This window comes from Hoplias malabaricus, chromosome X2 (assembly GCF_029633855.1).
Source record: "Hoplias malabaricus isolate fHopMal1 chromosome X2, fHopMal1.hap1, whole genome shotgun sequence".
Lineage (NCBI taxonomy): Eukaryota > Metazoa > Chordata > Actinopteri > Characiformes > Erythrinidae > Hoplias > Hoplias malabaricus.
In genome coordinates, this window is record NC_089819.1 from 22,442,520 (window position 1) to 22,469,153 (window position 26,634).

The window sequence follows — 26,634 nt, forward strand, 5'->3', positions numbered from 1 at the left end:
TAATAAAAGGAAGAGAGAGTCTGGCCGTGTAATTAATATCTCTTCATTAGCAGACCTGAAGTGGCCATTCACTTGCCGATATATGTGGAGAGTCCGAACGTATCATTTAAACTGAGAGCCTTTTTTTTCTGTACATACAGAGTGCAGAAGTCCTTTGACGACATTATTGTGTAGCAGAGAGGGGGGTATAGTGTGTGGGTGTGTATCTGCTCTGGCAGGTGTCCTTCTGAAGAAAAGTGTCTCTGAGCGGATGTAATGAAATGTTTGTGTTCTGCACGCGTCCATTTTGTGGAACATGTAAACATCCATTTTTAAGAGCTGGTACCACAAACCATGTTCACATACCACATCCACACAGACAAAGACGGACGCTGAATAAAAATGGTGGCTTATCTCCAAGCCCATACAGGCCTTTCTTTTTTGTTTTCAACCCAAACCTTAACGTGTGGTCTGTTTTAGGACTGGAAACAAATGGAACAACATGGATATTTCTTTCTGTGCAAAAGGTGCACACAGCTTTGTCTTCGTTTTCCTTTCTCCATTTCTGAAATCAAAGTAAATCCCCAGTGATCCTAAGTAGTGACATTTGTCACAGTCATTGTGCAAGCTATAAAGCTATATTATTTATTACTTCATGCACCACACTGAAACAAGCACAGAAATGCTGTAGAAAGTGCACATTCTAAGCTTCCAATCCACATGGTTTGTGTGTGATTATGTGTTTGTAGAATATTTTATCAAGATCTGCAGTTGATGAAAAATTGTAGATTTGCAAAAGTCTTCATTCATTCTTTCATTCATTATCTGTAAGCGCTTATCCAGTTCAGGGTCGCGGTGGGTCCAGAGCCTACCTGGAATCATTGGGCGCAAGGCGGGAATACACCCTGGAGGGGGCGCCAGTCCTTCAAAGGGCAACACACACACACACACACATTCACTCACAGCTACGGACACTTTTGAGTCACCAATCCACCTACTAACGTGTCTTTTTGGACTGTGGGAGGAAACCGGAGCACCCGGAGAAAACCCACTCAGACACAGGGAGAACACACCACACTCCTCACAGACAGTCACCCGGAGGAAACCCACGCAGACACAGAGAGAACACACCACACTCCTCACAGACAGTCACCCGGAGGAAACCCACACAGACACAGGGAGAACACACCACACTCTTCACAGACAGTAACCGGGAGCGGGAATGGAAATGGTCCTTGGAGCTGTGTGACTGCGACACTACCTGCTGCATCACAGTCTTTATTTGTGAAAAAAATATATATATATTTTATCTATATTTGTATGTCATACTAGCGTCATTTTCATTCCTGTCTTCTTCCTTCTCTCTGCTTTGTTCTGATTTTTCTGCATTCATTTATTTTAATCCCGCATGCTTTTGTTGTTGTTTTCATTAGCCATGTGCTCCCCTTCGTCCTTGTGTTCACTTAGCCACATCCTTGTCACGTGTCCTTTGATTGTTGTCCAGGTGTTCTGTGTTTTTCCCCATTATAAGGGGAAATATCTTCCTGTTTCACTGGTTGTCGTTTTTTTTTTTTTTTTGAGTGCTTTTTATCCAGCGTTTCAGTTTTTCCATCTAAATCACCTTTGTGCTTGTCATTAAAACCATCTCTGCATTTACATCTGCTGTCTTATGTTTGTATTCTTGAATAGAGCTTGACAGTACCTGTCCAGGGACCTGGAGGTTGTGAGTTCGAGTCCCGCTCAGGGTGACTGTCTGTGAGGAGTGTGGTGTGTTCTCTCTGTGTCTGCGTGGGTTTCCTCCGGGTGACTGTCTGTGAGGAGTGTGGTGTTTTTTCTCTGTGTCTGCGTGGGTTTCCTCCGGGTGGCTGTTTGTGAGGAGTGTGGTGTGTTCTCCCTGTGTACGTGTGCGTGCTCCAGTTTCCTCCCACGGTCCAGGTAGGCTCCGGCCTCACCATGGTTTCAGACAATGAATGAATTAAGTAATTAATCAGGGAGTATAAGAAATGTATAGATACAAAATTTGGATCTAAATCAACAGAGGAAAGTGTATAGATTGTCAGGAACATCCGACACTACTCAACTAGACAGTGTTTCGAGAGGAACAGGGGGTGACATCTGCATTTCAATCTAGAGACATTTCTCAGAAAATAGCCCTGGAAACTGGTTAGTGGTGTGTATTCAATGAAAATGCATTAGCAAAAACAATGCTGACTGATTATGTCTCTCAACTACAGAGATGTAGGGAAAAACGTATATATTCAGATGCATCATTCAAAAAGATAATGATGATGAAGATGCATTATTCATCACCATATTTTACAGCTGAGTCCATGACCTGTCCACTTCAACCACCACCACCACCAACATTTGTGTTGTGTGCATAGTTAATTGGTTGGTGGTGGTGGTGGTTGAAGTGGAGAGGTCATGGACTCAGCTGTAAAATATTTCACTCACACTTCAAGACAATTGTAGAATCTTTGTAAAGGTGCACAGAAGTGGTTCTGGAGGCTTATGATTGCTCAGTACCTCACTAAGCCTACAGTCGGTATTTGTACAGATAATAAAACAAGGATAACTGCAAATATCCAGTTTTATCACACACACAGCTGTTATCAAGTCTGCAAGTAAAGTGTGCATTTTACACCCTTGAAAACAACTAAATATTTTAGTTCATAAACAAAAAGCACACAAATCCTCAGGCGTAAGGTTTTGCTCTCATGGCTGCAGTGATTGATATATCTTTCACACCACGGTCATATGCAGTTCTCTAAAGTATATGTACACATGCCCTTGTTCTGTGAATGTGTCACTGAGTGCGACTGTGAGGAAGCGTGTTTGTGTGTGTGTGTGTGTGTGTGTGTGTGTGTAGGGTGTGTGCACACTGACCTCCTTGCTCTTTTAAAGCAGCTCTTTTAGCCAGAGCCCCAGCCCCAGAGATGGCCTCATGTACACAGACCAGCCTCTCAGAGCTGGGCCTTGGAATGTGCTGGAAGACTAGCGCTCTCTCTCTCTCTCTCCCTTCATCATGGCAGACATGTGTTCCTCTCTCTCTCTCTCTCTCTCTCTCTCTCTCTCTCTCTCTCTCTCTCTCTCTCTCTCTGTCTCTCTCTCTCCCTTCATCATAGCAGACATATGTGCTCCTGTCTGTTGCTCTCTGTCCATCCTAATATATTTGCTCCTCTTTTTCTCTCTCTCTCTGTCTGTAACTCTCTCTCTCTCTCTCTCTCTCTCTCTCTCTCTCTCACTCTCTCTCTCTCTCTCTCTTTCTCTCTCTCTCTCCCTTCATCATAGCAGACATATGTGCTCCTGTCTGTTGCTCTCTGTCCATCCTAATATATTTGCTCCTCTCTTTCTCTCTCTCTCTCTGTCTCTCTCTCGCTCTATCTCTCTCTGTCTCTCTCCTTCACTAACAAGCCCCATCAATACTCACCCACTCCAACAAGCCTCGATGGAAGCAATGTGATTTCTCCTAATTTGCACTTTATAAGGACATCTGACCGAGAGCTCAGTAGAGAACTGTGAGTTTTTGCCCCACTTCAATCACTCTTTTTCTCACTGAAGAGCACAAATACAAAAATACAGTTACCACCCTTACCAACTATTCACCAAGAACAATTGCCCACATGCCCAAGGCAAGTGAAGTGCGAATGTGGGAAGACAGCTGTATAAATGCCACACAAATTACGATCCCACACCCCAGTGAAATGAGTGAGAAGTCGTTTCGAGTCGGTTGAGTTTGACCCATTCATACCCACAATTCAAAACAACAAAATCTTTTATCAACAGACTCAACCCATGCCTTTAGAAACATCACAGGTGGGAGTTATAGTTAGCCTGCGTATTTGTCTGCTAGTTCTGAGCTTTGGCTTTTCATTTGGAACTCTGCTTTTGTGTTGTGACAACACATCGGTGCAGATACAGAGCGCTTGATACGGTCAAAGGGTTCTGGGGGAAATTAATCCCTTCCATTCTCTACGCTTGTGGGGCCTTCTTACCCACGCCTGCTCCAGATTTGCTCCGCTAACCGTGAGCAACTGAGGACTCTTGAGTGGCAGGAGACCCCCATACAGCTCCACGCAGTTCTGACTAAACAGAAACTGATAGAAAATAGAGCAGGTATTTTTGGCTTTCACAGAGCCGAGCTTATCTCTTTCTTAGCAGCCCAGCGGAGCTTATAATAGTGGCTCCTGAGATACACATTCAAATGTCAGCTCATACCACCTTTGGAATATTTCCGTAAACTGTTATACTACCAACTCATTTAAAAGAACACTATTTTTTTCTCCTTTGCTCCCCCTAGAGTTCCATAATGTAATTCACATTTACAGCACTGTCCTGAAATCTAGGGGAGAGGTAGTGTTACCTACCCTCCTCCACAAGGTACATAGTGTAGTTTCTGCAGAGCTGAGCCCAGAGAATCAGTGACAGAGGCCCTATTCTCTTTATTACAGGCCAGTGAATCATCGCAGTAAATTTGAAGCTGTAACTTTAAGGTCAAAATATTACCTAGTGCTCCTTTAAGTGGACACAGGTTTTCAAATTCACACACAGCTTTTACCATCTCCACCGGAAAGTGTCTCCCACTAAAATGAACCTGCCAATAGTCATGAACCTAACCTCAAGGGTCCAGAAGGGTCCATATAAACCTGACCTCTCTAATGTTAATGTAGCAGAACACAGTCAAATCCTTCACACAATGTCCCTTCACACAAAGAAAAGTAGATGTTACTGAAACGAAGAGAAGACAAACTGTCTTGGACGCCCTTCTTGGGGTGAGGTTTATCTTTTATAGAAGACAACTGTCATCTGACTGTTTATCAGGGGTCTTTCATTCACAAACCCAGACACTGTGGCTCTAGGCCCCACTCACTGTTCTACTGCTGTAGATTCATAATCTGGGTCTCTCTTAAACCCTCACCAGGAAGTCTAGAGCTTTGCGTGGTGTAAGGAATGAGCTGGTCTTAATTATCCCTCTCCAAACCCGAGGCAGGGAGCCCCCCACCCGCTCTTAAATAGAAAGTTAATATGCAATGATCACTCTTACACTCAAACCCAAGACGTGAGGCAGAGATGTTTTCGTATGCCCATAACTGTTGAAGACTGAGTCATGTGCTCCTGGGAAAGGCCAGTTAATAGAGCCAGGATAAAACACCACAGTTCTGCTCTGATTATTACTGTGTAGGAAGGGTTTTCCTTTCAACTCAACACATTACGGGTCAGCAAACCCATTTTTACCACAGGCCTGCACCCACAACCTGGGATAAATGGGTCACCTGGATTCTTAATAAACTATGTCCAAAAGGTTTGTAAAAACCTTTTCTCATGAAAGAAGTACTTTCTTCCACTACTTAAAGATGAACCTATTGCTGGCAAAGGTGTTCAACTGTGCACAAACTGGTATAAGAAAGCTTTGCTGATAGAACTGGACTCTCAGGAGCAGCTGGTGTGTGTGCAAGTTCAAATTCAAAGACTTTTCAAGAGTTACGAAGACCTAAGACTAAATACTGCAGGACCAAAGACTAAATATGGTAGTACTGAAAACCTACAGCAAAAGGAATTTAAACTGAAATGCATCTGTTTTTACTGAAGATTACAGAGTGGCAGCAGAGAAACGCATGCTATAAATTTAGGCCAATAATGGGCTGCATGTGGTAGCTGTTTAAAATTTTCAGACGCACAATATTAGTAAGGTATCGTAAACGTGCAGATGTTAAAGCTCCTAGCTAAGGCCAAGACTAAATGTGATGACCGTAAACAATTAGATGAGTTAATTGTGTGCCGTCCTACCTTATCGTCCTTATCATTCCTTCACTTTGAAATAAGACCACACGGTATGTTTTTATATGTCCTGCCTAACTCAGAAAACACTGAATAAAACGAGCTGTTCTGATTTTGCTCCGCTTCTTATGAAGAGTACAATGCCTTTAGAACTGTCCTGCCTTCTCATTTGAGTCTGTCCAATCACAGCGCCGGACCTCAAAGATGAGAGTGGAGGGGGAAAAAGGACCGAGAGATTAAAATCCAGCTTCTGCTCCTCACTCCTGTGACTCATTCTCATTTAAAAGGAAAGGCGCTGAAACTGGTCATTCTGACCAGGGCTGTTTAGACAGGGAGAGAATGGTGCTGTGTTGTTTGATCTTTGTGTCGTTTAGAGCAAAGCATGTCACAGACAATTCATTAAGACTCCAGGTGCTGCGCTAAACTGTGGAAAAACTTATAATATGTCCCCTTTAACATACTCAAGTTCACTGTGTTACTCCTTTGTAGTCTTCTCTTGCTGTTTTACTTGGCTGTCCACGGAAAATGTCCTGTTCACTCAGCCTTCTCAGCAAAATCAGGGGCTGTTTTTATCAAGGCAATCATGTCTTAAATGATCTCTCTATCATATATATATATATATATTTCCGAAGTACACAGCCTGATCTTAAGTGAAAGACCCCCACCCCCATGAGTTCACAATGTTTGCTTCATTTCATATTATTATTATTATCGTTACACTTATATAGCGCCTTTCTAGACACCCAAGGACGCTTTACAATCTACACTGCTCAGAACGCTCAATTCACACACACTGGTGAGAAGCGGCAGCCAAACGCGCACAGCGTACTCTCGACCAGGAACGACCGTCCACCTGGAGGACTGCATCGGGCACTAGGACTTCACCCAGGACAGAGCGCCAATCCATATCTGGGCACACACACATTCACTCACAAACCAGGACAGTTATTACAGAAGCCAATTCACCTACCCTCCATGTTTTTTGGACTGTGGGAGGAAACCGGAGACCCCGGAGGAAACCCACGCAGACACGGGGAGAACATGGAAACTCCACCCAGATGGGACTTGAACCCAAGATCCCAGCGCTGGGAGGCGAACGTGCTAACCACCAAGCCACCGTGCCGCCCATATGGCTTTTCAATGCAGATGCACTCATATTTCCAATGTCAAATGTCTGCTTATTTGCTTTGTCTTGTTGAAGCCAGTCTTTGTAGTCATCGTATCTCAGCCACCACATGTTTAGCAAATAATTTCCAGGCATTCTGATGTATTATAATATGACAGTGACTGATATTCAGTCTACACAAACTAAAATACTCTCTAAGCTAAAGCTAACAGTGAGAGACTAACTAACTGATCCCTCAAATAAATTCCCAAAGTTGTGGGTCACAAATGATCTGCTACCACAACAAGAGGTGACAGTGTAAAAGAAGAAATAAATTAAAATAGGAAAAAATGAGCTACAGGGTTTATCTGGAGTGCTACATAATGAATATGTAATGGTTCTAAGGCTGTATAAACCAGAAAGTCCGATGAGCTCAGAGCTGTCTGGACACCCAACATGCCTAGCATTCCATAACTGGCCAAAGAGAACACATGCTACAGAAACGTCTAGAAAACAACCTAGGGATATGTGGGATTGTGGCGAGTAGATTCATGTAAAATCTTAGCACATGCTTTAAGCAGTTTTCAAGTCTACGTCCAAGTTAGAACAAAAAAAGGTAATAAACCATCAGTCAGGCGGCACTGTTGCCAATTCACAGGCCAAATACAGCAACGAGGGGCTTGCTGTGAGGTGGACAAAGGCAGGTGACTGGACACAGCCTGGCCGTCCCCTAAACGGCAGTGTTCCTCAAAAAGGGATCAAGCGTTCTGTGTTCCATCAGCTTTAATATTCCCAGCATCAGGGCCGGCCAAGCAGACACCCGTCTGGCCAACACAAACATATGGGATTCAGCTGAAGGGGTCCAGTTTTCTAAGACGGCCCTCCAGTATGAACTTCTTAAGGAGGCGCTATGAACGCGCTTTAAAAAAAGGCTCCGCCACCTTCGAAAAAAAAAAAAAACTACCCAAGACACTGCCACCTTTCACCCTCCACATTTCAAGGCATATTTGGTTTAGAAATGTGTGCAAACCTTCGTCATCATTACCTGCCATTTTCATCCCTCCTTAAAAAGGAACCTTAAGCAAAAAAAATTACACAGACCAATTTCTCTCCAAGAGAGAAGAAAAAACACCCATCCCACAGATGAGAAAGAAGAAGCACCTCTGTCTTTCTGCATCTCAATAAACACGAGTACAAGTGTTTCAAGGGGTCTAATGAAAATGAAGATAATAAACGTCTACTTTACAGTGATTCAAACATGACTCCTTGATTTATTTAAAAAAGAACCCATATCCCAATGAGCTGTAACCAGAGCAAATCTTTCTTCAGAAAACATATTTGATCAAAACAATCCAATGTAAGCTGCAAAAAAATAACAGCCGCAGTTCGCACCCTCATTTTCGTTTCCAACATGGGAATAAAGTCTGTGTCATTCATTACTTTTTGTGTTTTTAAGAGAAAAAGAAACATAAATTAAAAAATAAAAAAAAAGAGCAAACATTTCCCCAGAGCTCTGAGTGGTGGTGAGCCTTTACTGGTTAAACCAAAAATAAACCAAGTGCTGCTGCTGAATAGAGCCAATGTGCAAAGCAACAACAGAAAGCGTAGGCTGGTGTTTGAAATTTGGAGAGGCTGTGATTAAAAATGCATAAATATAAATATATCAATAAAAAAAAGTGCCTGGTACACAGCTAGACCTCGTGCCTTGGTTTTCTGTTTAAGCAAACTTAAAGCAGCAGCTTGGCTCTGCATATCCTTGGGCACCTCCCCTACTGGACCTCAAAACCGTAAACCAAAACAGCTCAGGGGTCAGGCCTCTGCAACAGGCCAGCTCCTCGGCTGAATCAACAAGGCACATCAATAACTATTAGTGAATACACCTTTTGTGCCTGGTTGCACTTCACGGGGGAAAAGAAACTGGCTCCACTTCGCTCCAAATCAAAGAGAACTTTTTTTTTAGTCTTGAATGTGTTAAAATCTCTTCTTGAATATGCAAGAAATTCTTAATATGGGATAAAAAGGGATAAGAAATATCATTAATATACTGTCAGCCTTTAGAAGGCAATGTGTAATTCTGTAATCCTTCTCTAGCTAAAGTCATTAAACCAATTAAATATGGCACTTAATAATATGTAATATCTAGTCAGTGCTACCTTTGCCTTTGGAAGATAACAGTATGCAAAGGTTTAGACACCTACTAAGCCCATACTTTGCCACATTTGCCTTCAGAAGATGCTGGTACCAAATTCTAGCTGAAATTATATAGCTGTGGTAAAGAAAACTGATAGGAAATACAAGGAAACAAATTAAGGCATATCACAACTTGTAAATGGTGGTCAGCTGGGAGCCTGTTTTAGGAGATACTTACACACTGTTCCTTACAAAACACTTCCAGTTCTGTGATATCCTTCAGACATGTTGCATGCACAGCATGTTTATTATCTACTGACAGATCTTCAGGGAAGTTCATGTCAGGACTTCGGCTTGCATTTCTTGCGGCAGGTCAGGGTGGATCTTGTAGCATGGTGTTCCTTGCCCTGTTACAGATGTCAGCCTGTTTACAGCTTCAGAATCTACAGTGACATGTGCCACAATAGTTTTCAAACATCACTGATTTTTACTGTAATCCACTGGCTCCAAATATAACAGACCAACACTAGTGCTTAAACTGGTTTAATGTGTATGTATGGTCACTGTATGTGACCAGTATGACCTCTCTCTCTCTCTCTCTGTCTGTCTCTCTCTCTCTCTCTCTCTCTCTGTCTGTCTCTCTCTCTCTCTGTCTGTCTCTCTCTCTCTCTCTCTCTCTCTCTCTCTGTCTCTCTCTCTCTCTGTCTGTCTCTCTCTCTCTCTCTCTCTCTCTCTCTCTGTCTCTCTCTCTCTCTGTCTGTCTCTCTCTCTCTCTCTCTCTCTCTCTCTCTCTCTCTCTCTCTTTCTCTCTCTATCTCTTTCTTTCTCTCTCTCTCTGTCTATCTCTCTCTCTCTCTCTCTCTGCTCATGGCAGAAAAATAGCATCTGTCATTTTTTAAGACAATGGAGAGAACTCTAAACATTCAAAAGCATGAACTGAGGTGAAGATATTGATCTATCCCTGCTCCATAGGTAACATTGACTTATTTTTGCTGTGTCAGAGAATTTGGAAATATCTCCAAATTCAGCAGACAGTTATCTGCATTACTGTAAGTGCTACAAAACCAAACATTAAATCAAACAGTGAATAAAAATTTAAAGACAAGTTCTACTTCAGCCATGTTCAAACATTATACTCTTCCACCTCAAAATACATGGAGATCATGAACGTAAACAACCCAGAGAGAATTTTTGTGTTTCCCCACACTGCCAAAATTATTGGTGGAGGACTTCGCAAGTTGGAAGTGCTTTGTGTTTTTGGGCTTTTTTTATTATGTAGGCTTTAGTTAGCTTCAGTGTTTGATTTGTATTTTTAGCACAAGGGCAGATAATCAGCTGACAGATTGTAAGGGTAATTTTAACCTGCTAAACCATTCGTAAAGCAACACTGTGTAGTTTCACATTACAACTACAGCTTCAAAACCATTGTGACGATTCCCTAACCTGTAATAGGAAGTGAACTCTGCTACTCTGCGCTCAGCACTGCAGAAACTGCACTACGTCATTTTAAAGGATGGTAGGAAACCAACAGTGAATAACACTCCTCAACTGGGAAGACATAAACAACCAAACCAATAGTGTTGCTTTAACAGTGGCAATCAAGACTAATTCAAGTCTGATGCTTAACAGTAGTAACATTACCATATTTTTAGATCATCTGCTCTAACGGTTATGTTTGTGTTCTTTTGCTTCAAAAAACCATGTCTTTTTGGGATGTGCAACTGCTTACAAGCAACTTTAGAGGTAGACATTTCAGTTTACGTCAAGAATTTAGGGCCTAATTTTTTTTCTTGTCACAAAAGCAAACGCTTTAACTGTTGTAGACAGTTATTGGGATTTGATGTTTTTTTTAAGTCTGTGAGTTTGCGCCTTTAAAGAACAGCTTAACAGATTACACCACTCTACGGTTTGACAAAAAGAGGGAACTTTTAAAAGGTGCTGCTTCAAAGAGCAGGTGCTTCTTAAGAAATGTGCAGATAAATGCTCTCTGTTATAACCTCCCATCTAGCAAAAGCAGCTTGTTTGTCAAAGTAGCTTGGAGAAGTGGAAGGCACTTTGTGTACTTAGCACCTCTTGAGTGAGGTAACAGTTAACATTAAGCGTGGCGGGCTTCCCGAGGGTCTCGATTTAGGTCAATTATTCTTCCCTGCCTCATGTGCCAGGAGCGTCTCCCATGGTCCAAACTTTACCTGATTTTAGTCATGGATGCTGAAAGGAGTCATTGAGTCGAGCCAATTTTTGGTGAAAAATGTGTTCTCCCCAGATGGCTGCCTTTAGAGTTCAGAGAGCCAGTGCTTTACATAAAAACTGCAGAGTTCACAAAGTTCGTACGTTGGTAAGGGTTGCAGGGACAGGCCAGTTAAAATGTTCCTTTAAAGATGCAGTAAATACACTCAGAAGTGCACAGCAGCCTGAGGAACCCTCTCCCTCACTTTCTAGAGCAGACTCCTCAGGTCTCTAATAGTTTCTCTGTATAAAACTTTCCTTTAAATTTTCCTTTCTTTCTTGTTTCAGGCAATAACACCAAGTGATCAGGCAGCAGTCACTGCTGAAATACCAATTAGCCAAACTCAGACATCAGCTGGAGCTGCACATCACTGCCACTTAGCAGTAGATTAACGCAGCAGAACTTCAGGGAAACTTCCTTTGATGGCCAAGCAGAATAAACACAAAAAAAATCAGCTGCAGAAATCTACACGTGACTGAGCAGCCAGTCGCTGCAGCACAGATCTTCTGACTACTTCTATTTTTTAACACAAGCCACAGTACGCTACTGTGTCCATACATCTATCAGTGTAATATATTCAATCCAAAATTTTATTACAGGGTTAACATTAAGTTTAAATCCCACTGTCTTTCAGCTACTTTAAGGTACACACAACAAAATTACACACTTTAAAAAAGACGAGATAAACAGTGTCACCTCAGGTAGTGTTCCTGCCACATGGCTGGGGTTCTGGATTCAGCCCCCAACATGGGTCACTGTCTGTGAGGGATTTAGCATGTTTTCTCCATGTCTTCGTGGGTTTCCTCCAGGTGCTCCGGTGCTGTGAGTTTGTCCACAGATGTGTGAATGATTGTGTGAATGTGTGATGCCCTGTGATGGGCTGGTGCCATGCCCAATGGATGTTCCTGCCTTGATCTCAGTGATTTTGTATAGGCTAAGGACCCAGCCCTGATCAGAATGAAGCAGTTATAGAAGATGCTTTATGCCAGGCATCAGCAAGAGGTGTGATGAAAGTGATGAAAGAATGAGATTAAACATGATATAAATGGTTAATGTTTTTTCCCTAATTGCTGCTGCACTGTGTCATAAAGATTATGAAAGAATATGTATTTAGTGTTTTTAAATGTTATATGATATGATATGATATGATATGATATGATATATCAAACACATCTGTCCTAACTGAAGAAAAACATGACTGCATCGCAATTTTGTACTACACACTAATACTATACTGTATGTACTATGTACTAACCTTAAAAATGTCAGTTTGGCGGTACACAAAATAATTGCATAAAACAAAATACACTGTTTCTTACTACACATGCCATACTAAACTGCAGCTGCAAGCTGTCCACCATTTTTTTTCAAAGTTCTTAAATACCTCCCTCCACACTTCGTAGTGCATAGTGTAGGTCAAAAAGTAATGATCTCAGCATCAAAATAGTGCATTGCTTGTCAGATAGTAAAATAATGTGTGTTCAATATAAGCTTAACGTTCCTCTGTCCACCGTTTAATGCACTGTGCATTAAACTGTCTGTGTGTCGTAATAGTAGATTTATAATCTGTGACGTGCTTTATGTAGGGAGTAAAGCACTGTTTGTGACAGCCAACATTTTCCAGACATGAGAAGCTCCTCCATTTCTATTTTCAAATGGATTGCGGGACCATATTGTCCATCGTTTCCATACTCAAATATCGACTGATTCTAAGTATGCACTGGATTTTTTGAGAAACTCAATTTTGAAACGTGATTATACTACATATTACATACTCAAACACTAGTTAGAATTAGTGTTAAGTGCCCAATTGGGACACAGCTAATGTTGTGGGAAAAAAATGTGCAGATCAGAACACCACTCTTGAGGTAATGTGAACTCCTTCCTGTTTTTCCTTTGTAGGTCATGGACCATGGTTCCACGTCTGTGGTAGAGCTTTGCAGAAGGCACTAGCATGACATAACAGGTCAGAGGTGACTTCCAATGCTCTCCATTTGCATTGCACTTAAGCGCAAATGTAAATAAACGGTAGTCCACTAAGCACCGAGTAATGATCAGACAAATGACAGCCCTGGTTTATAGGAGTGGATAAGCAGAAGCTGCCAAAAAGTCTCAGAAAGACCCTACAAACAGCATCGATTTTAACACTAAACTCTTTGTGTTCCTCCAGAGGAATGCTAGGCATGAACTGGGCAAGGGAAACAGGTTCAAAGGCTTCTCTGTATCAGCACGTGAATCAGAGGGACATGGATCAGAGGGACGTGGACAGTGCGGACAAGTAAAATTGCTCTGGGTTCCAGTCGGCCGACTGAACAGCGCCTCACCTCTGCCAGTCATTAGCAGCACTAAGCTCTGGACAAAAGGTGCGGTTTGGGCGCCGAGGGCTCTGGCTCGTGCCCAGCTGTTTGTGTGAAGCCCTGCCAGAGTGTGTAGAAAAGTGCCTCAGATCATCAGCTCACACAGGGCAGCATCCCTCAGCACTCTGGGCCTGGAGCACTGCAGAACACATAAAAGAATTGGCCGCCAGTAATAGCAACTGCCATATTAACCTGAAGCATGGAGCCATGGCCAGCGTCTCTGCACCAGGAGAGCCATATTAGCCCAAAGCATGCAGCCACAACTAAGGGTCTCTGCACTAAGACAGCTACATTATCTCAAGGCATGGAGCCATAGTTAAGCGTCTCTGCTACCCTGTGCACCAGGATAGCCCTTTTTAACTCAAAGCATAAATCTATGGCCAGAGTCTCTACACTGGGAGAGCCATATTAGCCCAAAGCATGGAGCCTTGGCCAAGGTCTCTGCACCAGGAGACCCATTTTAACCCAAAGCATGGAGCCATGGCTAAGGGTCTCTGAACGACGGCAGCCATTTTAACTCAAAGCCTAAAGTCATGAGCAGGGTGTCTAAAATAGGAGAGCCACACTTGCCCAAAGCAACGAACCATATGTTAGGCTCTCTGAACCAGGATAGCCATATTAGCCCAAAGCATGAAGCAATGGCTGTGAGGTCTGCACTGGGAGAGCAATTTTAACACAGGAAAAAAAGCTTATAAAAACCAATATTACCAACTGCTAGCGCAATTTCTCAGAAAACTGCATTACATATTTTCCACCATCATTCATTTAAATATCAGTTTGAAAATAATCCCCAAGATGAAAGCAATTCCACTGTTATCTGTGTAATACTTCAGTGAAATACTACAACCTCAAAAGCCAGAGCCTGTAGGTTGCAAGAAGTGCCAAATTTGATAAGGACCATTTGACTGACATGCAAACCAGCCAATCACAGACGGTTTAGCATAACACACCCCTTAACAAAGACAGAAATGCTACAAAATATTCACCTTTTATACCCATTGAATGCTGTGATGGCCAAGAACTAAGAATTCTTCATTTAAAAAATCCTGTTTACAACCTCAAACCTAATATCAGTTAAATTCATTAAATCTGATACAAATTGATCTAAAAATTGCAGTGTATTTGTCAGAGTTGAAGGGTTAACCATAGCTCCTAAGTGTAATAACTATCTTTGCGTCTATCTAAGCAAGTTGCATCACCAGTGAGTCATTTTCTGGTGTTTATTTCTTCCAGTTCTTCAGCTGGCATTCTGGGATTTTGCAGACTTGCATGGCAGGAACAGAAGTGTTACATCATTCTGAAAACTTCATTTTCTTCACTTTCTCAAAGGAATGTTCACAGCCTTGAAACATGCTTGTCTCGCATGAACTAGATTACTCCTCCCTGAGCTCCTCCTCCACAGGGGTTCTAACCATCTCAACATCTCCCCCCTGGGCTCCAGCATTGGGAGGAAGTATCCACTTCATAGGCCCAATCGCCCAGGCTTCACACAGACTTCCAGACCTGCGGCAGCTGTAATTAACAACAGTGAAAAACACACCTAGAAAAGACAGAGTGCCACTTTACATCAAAGCCTGGCCACAAGAGCACCGTTTGATCCGAGATGGTGGTGGTGCAAACCCTTGGGACACAAAGACCTTCATGTGTTTGTATAAACTGATGTTTTCAGATGGCATGTATAAGGCAACAACAAAATGTTAGTTTAATTCCATTAATTCAAATTGTAATTTTTCCAAACAATGCTTATATATCTACATGTTTATCTATCATATCTTTCAAAAGTCACATGGAGGACAACCTACTGATAGTCAGCATCAAAGACAATGCATATTTATAGAGTATAATGCACATATTACCTGACTATATGAATGTTCATCCAACGTTTCTTCTGAAATGAAAGGTTTAACAGGGAGTGTGTCCTCCAATTAATGCAGTAACAAATTCACTCCAACCAGACTCTGTTCTCTTTAACCAAAATTTAATATACGTCCAAATGTTTGAAGAAATTGGTTATAATTCAGCAAACTTAAAAAGCACTCATCGTGGACACAGGGATTTAATTGTGCACAATCTGTTAAAAAAAAGACCAAAATGAAATGGAACGCTCTGTATCAGAAGTACTTTCCTAGACTAGATGAGTATATAACGCCCCGGCATTGGGCTGTGGATCAGTGGAATGATGGCGCTCAATCCAATGTTTAACTCATCCAACATCAATACTTGATTTCACTAACAATCTCACAGGGAATTGCAAATAAAACCTCACATCTATGTGCCAAAATCTAGTGTGTGAATCCTTCCCAGAAAAGTCGAAGCTGTTCCTGGAATGAACACTCTATTAACACTTTTAATTTCAGAACAAATGTTCGATCAACTGTTTTTTCTTATATACTGTCCACATAGTGTATCAGGCACTGTACCAATCATATAATTCAGAACAACAAACAGCAGAAGAGCTTTTGTTTTCATTTGTTGTACTTCTAACTTCCGAGGTCACGTTCCTGAATAATTGCAACATACTGAATACAAATATAAATAATTAAGAATGACTCTCATTTCATAACTGACAGCTCTTTGTGGGTTGATGAACTGCACTGGTGGTGCAAAAAATATACAAATGAGGCAATAACTTACATCATACAAAGCTGAAGAGACAGAAATAGAGTCATATGCCCCATGCTACAGCAGTCATTTGTCTAATTTTGTGACAGTGATGTCCAACCAAAGCATTGAGATGGTTTCTCTAGGCCACTGATTCTGCTAAAGCTTTGCTACACTTGATCCCTAATTTTCATCAATCACGGTGTATATCTTAGAAAGTCAGCACACCGAGAAGAGCGAGGAGAGAGTGTGTGAGAGAGAGAGAGAGAGAGAGAGAGAGAGAGAGAGAGAGAGAGAGAGAGAAAGAGAGTGAGTAATTTGATTAGATTCATTTAATTTAAATAGATATGCAATTCATTGTGTGCTGTGCTTTTAAAAGTCAACTTAGTGTCAGGAGAATTCAACACCACTGGCAACCACCCCAACCTCTACTGACCCCAAGCCACAGTCAGCTGACAGTTTCCCACACTGTCAGCTTTTTTCAAATGTGTAGCTTTTCCAGCTGTGTGGCTATTTCATGTTAATAACCGTATTGATAAAACTTTTAAACTAAACTTTTATATTGAGATTAAACATTAAAACAGTTTAACACTGGGTGGGCAACAAAACATCACAATAAATAGTCACAAAGCATTCGATGCCTGGAAATGACAAGTGAAAAAAAAAAATGCTGCAAGAAGATCGAAAGCAAATAAACCCCTACTGTCTCCTAAATAATGTGAAACCCAATAAACAAGGAACGTCCCTGGACGTTCAAAATAGGTCTAAATGTAGTCTGTCCTTCAAGGACATATTTTAAACATCAATGGACGTCCAAAATCCATCTTAATAAGTTAGTTAAGTGGTGACCAATCGATAACGTCAGTGGACGTCCAAAACGCGTTTTATACAATTTATTTCGGGACCAATTAATAACATCAATGGACGTACAAAATACATCCAATAGTCGTCTTTTCAATGTCTGTGTTTGGACGTCTTTTCAACTTTCATTTTCAACCTTAAGAGAACGTTGATTAGACGGCAGTCATTACGTTATTGCAACATTGAATCAACGGCTAATTCATTCATTCATTCATTCATTATCTGTAACCCTTATCCAATTCAGGGTCGCGGTGGGTCCAGAGCCTACCTGGAATTATTGGGCGCAAGGCGGGAATACACCCTGTAGGGGGCGCCAGTCCTTCACAGGGCACAGCTAATTGTTTACTGGGATATTAAATACAGAGAAACTACTTAGATAACAGTGGTTAGAAACTCATAAAACAGTAAATTGGTTATAACACCCATTAACATGCCTCACAAATAAAAAATCACATTAATGGCTCAGATTAAGCTTCTTTTCTGTAGCAATAGATGTGTGAAAAATTTGGTGTGACCACACATTTAATAGTTCAGCATTGGAAAAACTGCAGAGTTATACAAATGCCTTGGGGTCCCACTTATTAAATGTACAGAGCTGCTGTCTTTTGTAGTGTTTTGCCTGAGAGTTGAGAGGTTGATAAGCTGGGTTTTTAGTGACTCAGAGGTCATCATTATCACAAAACTATTTCTCTGTCCTTTGCTCAGTAACAAGGGACTCATACTGCACTTTGCTGTGTGCTGTAATGCAGAAATGATGCTGTAATTTCTGCTGTAGTAATTATCTGCAGTGTTCACTTGTGATTTTGCTCTTTCCTAAGAGAAAAATATCTGAGACGACTTTTTTAATGGTGCCCCAAATTGCAAACAGTGATCCAATTCATTCTGAATCCTGGACTGGACATATAAGAACTTTATACATATTTACTTCTGCTTAATTAAAAGCTCTTAACAGGCCATTTAACTTTAAATGAAAAATATTGAATATAAAGTTGACAGATCTTTTTCACTAGGGCTCTGCTGTCATTCAAACATGCATTCTGTTAGCAATAGGAGATTTACTAATAAGACATAATGATTTTATATGATAAAGTGTAGGCACTGATATTTCTGATTCTAATCTTTTACATCCTGACTCTCTGGAAGTTTACAGAGTTTGACAATCTTCAGTTTATCCTCTGTACAATGCTCCCAAACCTCAGTAACATCATCCGGGCTGGTGTTTAGCTGAGGAACACAGCTCTCTAGCCACAGTCTTGTCCAAACCCCCAAGGACTGAGAGCTACAGCTCATTTGTCAGTGTCCTGGAGCCACCCGAGGTTCACTCAACTCTGCTATCAATTTGGACATTTGCCCCAGGCGTGTGGTGTGTTGTAAGGAAGTTAAAGGCCTGGAAGAAAATGCAGCTTTCTCTCTTCTCCCTGTCTCTAAAGTAAACTGATCTGAACCCAGTCTGCTACAAAATTTAAGCAGTGAGGAGCTAAATTACATGCAATCGTAAAATCTCTGCGGGGAGGCACCAAGAAAGTTGCAATTGATTTTTCCAGTGTTTATGTAGCCGCACCCAGCACATTTTACAAGGATTGATTTTTTTTTCTTTTTAGTGTTTGATGTATCACAGATAGAAATTCAGGGTAAAATTTGTTCAAATGTAACATTACTGAAATTTTTTGCTGTTTTCATGCTAAATTTATCAATTTCTTGCTAAATTCAAAAAGGTCAGTTCTTAAACGAATAATGACTGTTATTATTCAAGCTGATCACAGTTATTTTCACATTCATAGGATTTGACAATTATACTGTGTCTCATCAAACACAAAGAAAACTGGGCTCATAAAATGAATAAAAATAAATCATTTATCTGTTTTCATTATTTGTTAGCTTTGTAGCATTGTCATTGTTAGGAGGTGCATGTATGTGTTTCTAGGTCAAACTCTATATGTCCAAATCTCTACAGATATCCTTATCAAAATTTGGGAATTCAGCGACTGTAATGTTCACCCATTGCTAAACAAAGCCATTCAGCTGCACTTGTGCCATCCCCATAGAAAAGCAAGCCAACAGAATGGGACGCTCTAAAGTAGCAGCCCATGAGCCCGCTGTAACAATACTCAATGCTAATTGTCAACCAGAGGGGTATAAATTCTCCCAGCATTGGTCTATGCAGCATTGACATATGGACGGGGGGTTTCATCAAGAACTAATCACTAAGAATCAGTACCTGACCTCAACATTTTGAATGTGGCTGAATGCAATCAAATCCTCACAGGAGTGATCCAACTTCCTTTCTAGAAAGTGGAATGTGTTACTGCGGCCAAACGGGGGGAACGTACCAGTTAATGCCCTTAATTTCAGAAGAAAAATCAGTGTTTACAAACTTTTAGCCATTTAGTGTAAGTAGCAAAAATTTTATGACTGTGGCCACCTGGGTGCAGATGTACTACATTTCTAAGATTGTTAACCACACAGTAAAAATTGTAAGCTGTAAAAGCAGGAAACATGCCTCAATGAGCTGAACACCATACCACCGTTCAGAAAAAAAATAAAGTTTACGAGCAGGGTATATGTTGCGTAAAGAGGAAGTTAAGTCTGCAGTCTGCATATTTCATGGGGGAGGTAAGCCTAACAGGCAGGAGGTTTCTTGTGACTTTGCAACATTCTCTATAGACGACAAACTCCACAAACCATAACCAAATCGTAAAAGAAATCCACCCAATCTGATGCGCCAACCACAGACGTCAAGTTCAGCATTTTAACAGAGGAACAAACGTTATGGTATGACTTAATCAGTTCCAGGTCACTTATGCTTTACAAAGACTCATGTTACAATCCCAATATTATCTTAATTCAACCCCTTGACCTCTGGGATTATTATTCACTTACACATGTAATGAAGGACCTGCTTCATTATTTAGTAATTATAATTGAAGCCATGGGAAAGTCATGTAGTTATTAGACTCAAGAACTGAAAAAGTTTACCTTAATCTCAATAGGTCCAGCAGTTATTGGACGGTCTCACCTTTTATAAACAAATATAAACCTACGGCCTAATGCGGAGAATATCAGAAACTACTGCACACTGCTATGGTTACATTTTTTGTTTTGGCGAGAGTGTCCTTTTAAAGCTTCTTTAAAATTAGTGGGCGTTTTCACACCTGCACTTTGTAGTCTGATTAAATTTGACTCATTTATTTACACCTTTGTTGCGATTCATTTGTGCAGGTGTTAAAGAAGTAATCACACTCAGATGCAGACCAAAACACACCGAGACCCTTGAGAGGAGGTGGTCTCAGCCTGGTCCCAATCGAACTCTGAAGCAGTTTGTTTGTGGTGAGAATGTGATCCGTCCTCGATTTGACCCAAATATCAGGTAAACTCCTCAAGTTTGAGATAAATGGCTCAACACAGGAGCTTCTTCCTGTATGAACTTTCTTGCTCCCGCCCCATAAATGTCTGACCAACAAGCGAAGAGAACATTCTCACGTGATTTGTTGTGACGCATTTTGGTGCACTTTGATTTATCACTGTGTGAAAACAAACTAACAAAGTTTACAATCTCGTGAATTGAATCGGACCAGCACAAACAAACTATGGGTGTGAAAACACATTAAATATTCATGTTATAAAACAGTCATAATACTGGCAATGAGAATACTGTGCTAAAATATTTGAATATGGTCACCTATTTGTTGGAGACCCACTCTGTGAAGCATACGCTGATTCATTTATGGACTACAAAGAAATATGATACTTTGTTATGTGAGCTGCTTTTTATAGAAACAAACGTAAGAATTATAAATAGTAACTTTTATAAATATGTTTTCCTACTTTTAGCAGCTGAAATGACTTCCTGCTTGTTTAAGGACGTTGAAATGTAACCATAAATTTAAACTCACAAGGCCATCACAGTTGTTGATGGCGACGGAAGCTCCGGGGACGTCGGTGATGTCTCCGATGAAGGTGCAGTCCGTCTTCAGGAGCTCTCTCCTCAGAATCCTCTCTGTGTGAGTGTTGTTCTCTGTGGCATTTCCAGGGGCCTCTATCTCGTCGTGCCACTCCACCATGGCACCCGGGGCCACCAGCCTCCTGTTAGGCTGCAGCCGAAGGTGGAACTCTTTCCCAAAGGCTGTTATGTTGAAGAACAGCCGTTCTCCTGCAGGAGCAGAGTCGGAGCCCAGAAGGATGTCACGCTTTACACGCTGCTTGTGATTGGCTGAGAGGAGATGGGAGAGGAAGTGGCCCTCAGAGTCGGTGCTGATGGGTTTGACCAGGCCGTACTCCTTCAAACGGCTTTTCAAGAAATCTGAGGTGTCAGCAATAAGAGAGGGAGAGTGATTCATAACTTGTCTGTTGGAGCAATAGCCTGTATCAACACTTTTGAAACACGTTCTAAGATAACCACTAAAATAATTGTACATTTTTTGACATGTTTTGAAAATAACAGCTTTCACTGTGATTTCAGTGGAAAGGTTTAATTGTAAACAGAACAAATAAACAGAAAAATACAGAATTACTTTAACACTGCCTGTAACATTTTTTATGTTAAGAAAGTTACTTTGTTTCCTTAAAGAAACACAAGGTTCTATTGTGGTGCTAGATTCAAGAAACAATGCACGAAACAAGCTAATTTAATTCCAATTTAATTTTCCACTAGAGAGAATGGTCACATAAAGTTGAAGTGTTTTATCCGTTTTATTGCTTCTGTCAATTGTTTGCAGCATTTTACTGAAGGGAAATTAGAGGCTCTTCAACAGTTTCTTTTCAAAGCAACTTTCCACTAATTCTTGGCCTGGCTCTTTGACACATGAATGATGGTTTGCATGCAGGTAAGCATCTGACACAGGGAAAAAAAAAGGAAAGGATCCTGGAGCCAAAGGCCTTGTGTGCCTTGTAATTTGCCTGCGGTACCTTTGGCAATGTGCGAAATAAAAGCAGATGTTATTGTTTGACATGTTGTAAGTTCGGTGAAATTGCATGCTTTGCTTCCTAGCACAGTCTGGTTTTGGGAGCACTGCCGTGAAAAAAATATGTATCAAAGCTCTTTGGTCTTTGGATTTCAGGCCTACTGTCAAAAAGTGAGCAAAAATACTTCCAATGGGAAATCCTAATTCCTGTCAAATACTATGATTGTCTTTTTTTACAGTCGACTATTTACTGGAATATGAATGAGTCACAAGGGTTCAAGGGACTGAATATCCAGTTATTGGCTGGCAACTCTTGGTTGTACCAGCAGGAAAGAAAAACACCATTATCCTGTTCTCAGTGAAAATCTGACAATATTCTCAACCACTGTCGTTGAAGAAATTCACAAAAAGCTCTGAAGAAAGATGCACTGCCGCTTTAAAGCTGTTTCCAGTTTTCATTTAAAGTGCAAATGAGTTGCAGGTAAAATATGAAGTCTCAGAATCAAAACCCGTTAAAGATCTCTGGCCACTGAGTGTGCATGTCTTCTCAGAACAGCCTTGTCCAGTATAGCATGCTAAATATTAAGTAGCAGCCAGGAAGTTTTATTTAATGCTTTGTCTCATCTCAAATCTAGAAAAAATATAGATGGATCATTGGCGTCCATGTTTTTGGAACCAATACTTTGAATTACAACGCAGGAGGGAAAAAAATTACACCACAAACGTTTGGCCTCATCTTATAAAGTTTTCAACTCTCAACAATTGAAATGGTTGGAGGGGTCCAAAACCAACTGAACATTCAGGACTGTACTTCACAAGGTTTTGGCAGATGCCAAGGTTAAAGTGTGTAAGAACATTTCTCTGCATTCAGTCATGTGAGTCTAAGCGAGGTAAAGTACTGATGCTGGATGATTGGTTCTGGACCACAAACAACACTCCAGCTTGCTTCAAATGTACCGGATGGAGCTGCATCACTCCAAATAAGAGAGTTTCACTGCTTCACTGCTGCACAGCTTGCTTGAGGGACCTTATAATCCTCCAGCCAACATTTAGCATCGGGAATTGTACATTTACATTCATGTGCAGCAGTGAATGAACGTGAAAAAAAAACGAAAGTCACTCCTTACCAGAAGTGTCTACTAACTTTTGAACATACAGTGCAAAATATATCCTGCTCACAGTCACAACTTTTTCCTGATCTCATACAGTGGCACACTGTCCTCTTCCCTCCTGGCATTCAGTAAACTCATTCACACTCCCTTGTTTAATCTAAATCTTCCATCACATTTTACTAGCATTTCCTTCTCAAACCGAGCAATGTGTAAGTAACACACTGGCTCTAAATCTCAATGAAAGTCTCAAGTTACGTAGTAGTCAGGATAGAGGAGATTTGCCTTACCTTCTTTATTGGTGTCACCAGCCTGAAAGAGAGCAGAGAATGAGTCTGTAAATGTTTGCAATGCTAGGAAATGTTCAGCATTGCAGATAATGGATGGATGGATATAGAAAAGTTCATTTACAGAGCATGTATACGTATGCACAGCATAAACCACAGTTAGGTTTATATAAAGGATTTATACTATAGAAAAGGTGCAGTAAAATATGCAGAAAAAGCCATCACTGTAGAGGCACTCAGAACAATAAACCAGAAACGGAACTGGACCAGGAGAGCTCAAACTTGACCAGGCACCTTCCAAAACCACATTGATGTGTGTGTGGAAATGTGGCAGGTGTTTAACTTTCGATTTCACACCTGTTTATAAGCATGAGGAATGAATGGGTTAGTAGGCAGGCTGATAGGGGTTTGTTAACACTGATTTATAGAAGAGAATGAGCTGAAAATAAAAAAGTACCTATCTTTACTATGTCTACAAGAGTGCAGCTTAACACAGCAGCGGGGTTTTCATTCACTCGAGGCGGCCAGAGTGGCCACATAAGGCGGATTGTAGCGTAAGTTAATGAGGTTAATCTGCCAAAGTCCTGAGGAAACACCCCGCTCTTTCAAAGACCCGATTCAAGCGCGGAGATGAATGAAAAACGGTACACAGGCACAGTTATGGCCCGAAGATACAAGCTAAAGGGCGGTTATTGTGCTGGTGGGACGTTTCATTCACCTCTGAATCCATATATTACACACTTATTGTCCAATAGAAAGCAACTTAAAGGGAGCTTTGTGTTGTGTACTTTGAATAACATTAGAATATTACAAAATTACTGCCCTAAGTTAGAGTCTGAAAGGCATTTATTTTGTGGCGTTTCAGTTCGCTTCTCTTTTGAATCAATAAATGACCGTTGGTCAACGACAGGTTTGGGTTGTGGACAGTGATTCAAATTTAACTGACGTTTCAAATCGTTTAAAAGCAAAGAGAGACACTGGGGTTCAGTGATAGCGTTGTGTGTTAGATTTCATTCACGTTTGAATTAAGGTTCACAACTTGTTTTTATCATAGGAATGTTGTTCCTGAATATTTCCCGTCAAACTGTGTCGCTCGCCGGGCACCTTTCCTCACTAAAAAACAGAAAAGTGAAGTGTGTCACTTACCAAAACGGCTGAAGTCAAATGTATTAGGACTGCAACAAGCAGAACCCTGAATGACAGCAGCGCAACCATGACGGAGAGTCCGGCTCTTACTTTCCTCAGCGTCAAAAGGCAACTTTAGTCCAACTTTCTCCCTTCTATAAGCGATTTTTTTTCTATGTCGTCCTCAAAAGCGACAAACGTGTCCGCTAACAGAGCCAGTATCTCTCAGACAGTGTCTCACTCATCTGTCTCTTCTTTTACAACCTCAGTGAAATCTGCAGCCACTGAACATTCAACTCAAAAACTTACTCCAAAGACGTAGTAAATTACGTAAGTTCAGTGTTGCAGCACTTGGGTCAAATGTAACTTTTTTCTTTCTATTTGTTTTAGTATTTGCTCCAAAAACTATGTCCTAACAGTCTGTGAATCTAAGATAATGTATACTGGCCGGACAGAGCCGTGAGTAAGTGTGTGTGTGTGTGTATGTGAGTGCGTGTGTGTGTGTTTGAGCTCTTTTTGCTGCTCACTCCACTCCCGCTTTAATAAACTACAGACCAGCCCCGGCGTGACGTCACATTCTTACTGGACCTGGCGTAGACTATAACACATGGTCAAAAAAAAGTGTGTGTGTGTGTGTGTGTGAGAGAGAGAGAGAGAGAGAGAGAGAGAGAGAGAAGAAAATGTAAAATATGGAAATAGAAAAAAGGAGAAGAGTATATGGAAATAGAAAACGTTGGCACTTTTGTCCAAGTGAACTGTTAAGGTTCGGACTCGTTGGGTCAGGTCCTGCGTCTCTCCTGCTCTTCTGCCTTGTAAGAGTCTGGATATGTCCCTTATTTGTTTGTTACCATTTCTTCTTACACAAGAGCTGTATGTAAACTAAAAATGTTAACTGAGTTATTTTAATGTGTAAATTATGTAAATGAAATAACAAAGCTAGTTTAAGTCTGTATTTTTAATTTCTATTCATTTGTTGTTGCATTAGAGCTTAAACATGTAGATTAAGGCTTTAAAGTTCCAGTAGCATAAAGCTATCTGACAGAACCAAGATGAAACCTAGCGCTGTACAGCTAAGTAAGCTAACGGAGCTTACCCTACTGACACTTTGTTCGTTCGTTCTGTGTGTTTCCTTTGACATATGTCCAGAATTCGACATTTTCATTCAATTTAATATAGCTTATCGATTTGGTTAACCTAATATGAGTAATCCTAATATTTGCTGTCAAACTGAGCACTAACTTTGATTTGCTTTTCAGAGGCTACAGTCCACAAAAGTTTCAAATATTAAATTACGTTTGAATCAGTTAGCCTAAAGCTAGCAAGACACTCTTGTTTTGTTGCTATAATAAATTATGTATGCTAACACTGCTAACACAATGTATCTCAAATGTACTTTCTTTTGTTTGTTGTTTATTTGAGAAGATACAGAGCTGTTACTTTAGACATTCAACCTTAAAATATGTTGCAAATCTAGCAATGAAGAGAACAGTGTCTCCTGTCATATCCTCCTTGGAGCTATCGTTTTATTGCTTGGCATTTTGTGAGGAATATTGCAAAATACTCTATGTATTCTGTAACACTTTGCTCTATGTTACTTTTTTGAAGTGACAAGATTTTGCCAAGTTTTGATGTTGTATATTTTGCCATTTCATACACATTTTAGTTTATATAAACTGTCTTGAGGTTTCTCTCAACAAATCTCCAGATTTTCTCGTCCAGTGACTGAACTGTTTTTGATGTCATATGGAGGACCACCTGGAAAAAGTCAGAAATCTAAAGCTGAGGTGAGTTTTGCTCAAAGGGACTTGCACTGACCCAGATGTGATATGAGCTTGCTGTACAATGTTTGAAAACATTTAAGAAATTATGCATGTAATTATTTATTCCTTTACTTATCTTTGGGGTCACAGCTGAGTTGAATTTTAGAGCAAAGAGGAAAAACATCTGAGATGACAGACTGAGTGGTTGCTGTTTAGATTCATTATTGAGACTAAGCCAAATGAGCAGCGGCATGGATAGACAGTATCTGACATTTTTCCAAACAGAACTTCAGCTTCTGGCAGTGTTTTAACAATTTCTTCCCTTGTAGTAATCTCAGGAAAATATGGATATTCTCCCTCAGAAACGACTGACTTTTGTTTTACTGCTGACTTTAAGAGCATACTAATCTGAGC

At 40.8% G+C, this 26,634-nt stretch overlaps 1 protein-coding gene across 1 annotated transcript in view; it reads right to left on the minus strand.

Annotated features, from left to right (window-relative positions):
* Positions 1–24,705, minus strand: part of LOC136676771 (A disintegrin and metalloproteinase with thrombospondin motifs 3-like) — a 132,912-nt gene extending 108,207 nt beyond the window's left edge. The window contains exons 1-3 of the mRNA XM_066653987.1: positions 24,482–24,705; positions 23,339–23,360; positions 20,932–21,338 (exon numbers count right to left, since the gene is read on the minus strand). Coding sequence (XP_066510084.1) covers positions 20,932–21,338; positions 23,339–23,360; positions 24,482–24,550 — 498 coding nt within the window. The 5' untranslated portion in view covers positions 24,551–24,705. The remainder of the gene's footprint in view (positions 1–20,931; positions 21,339–23,338; positions 23,361–24,481) is intronic.
* Positions 24,706–26,634: the final 1,929 nt, after the last annotated feature.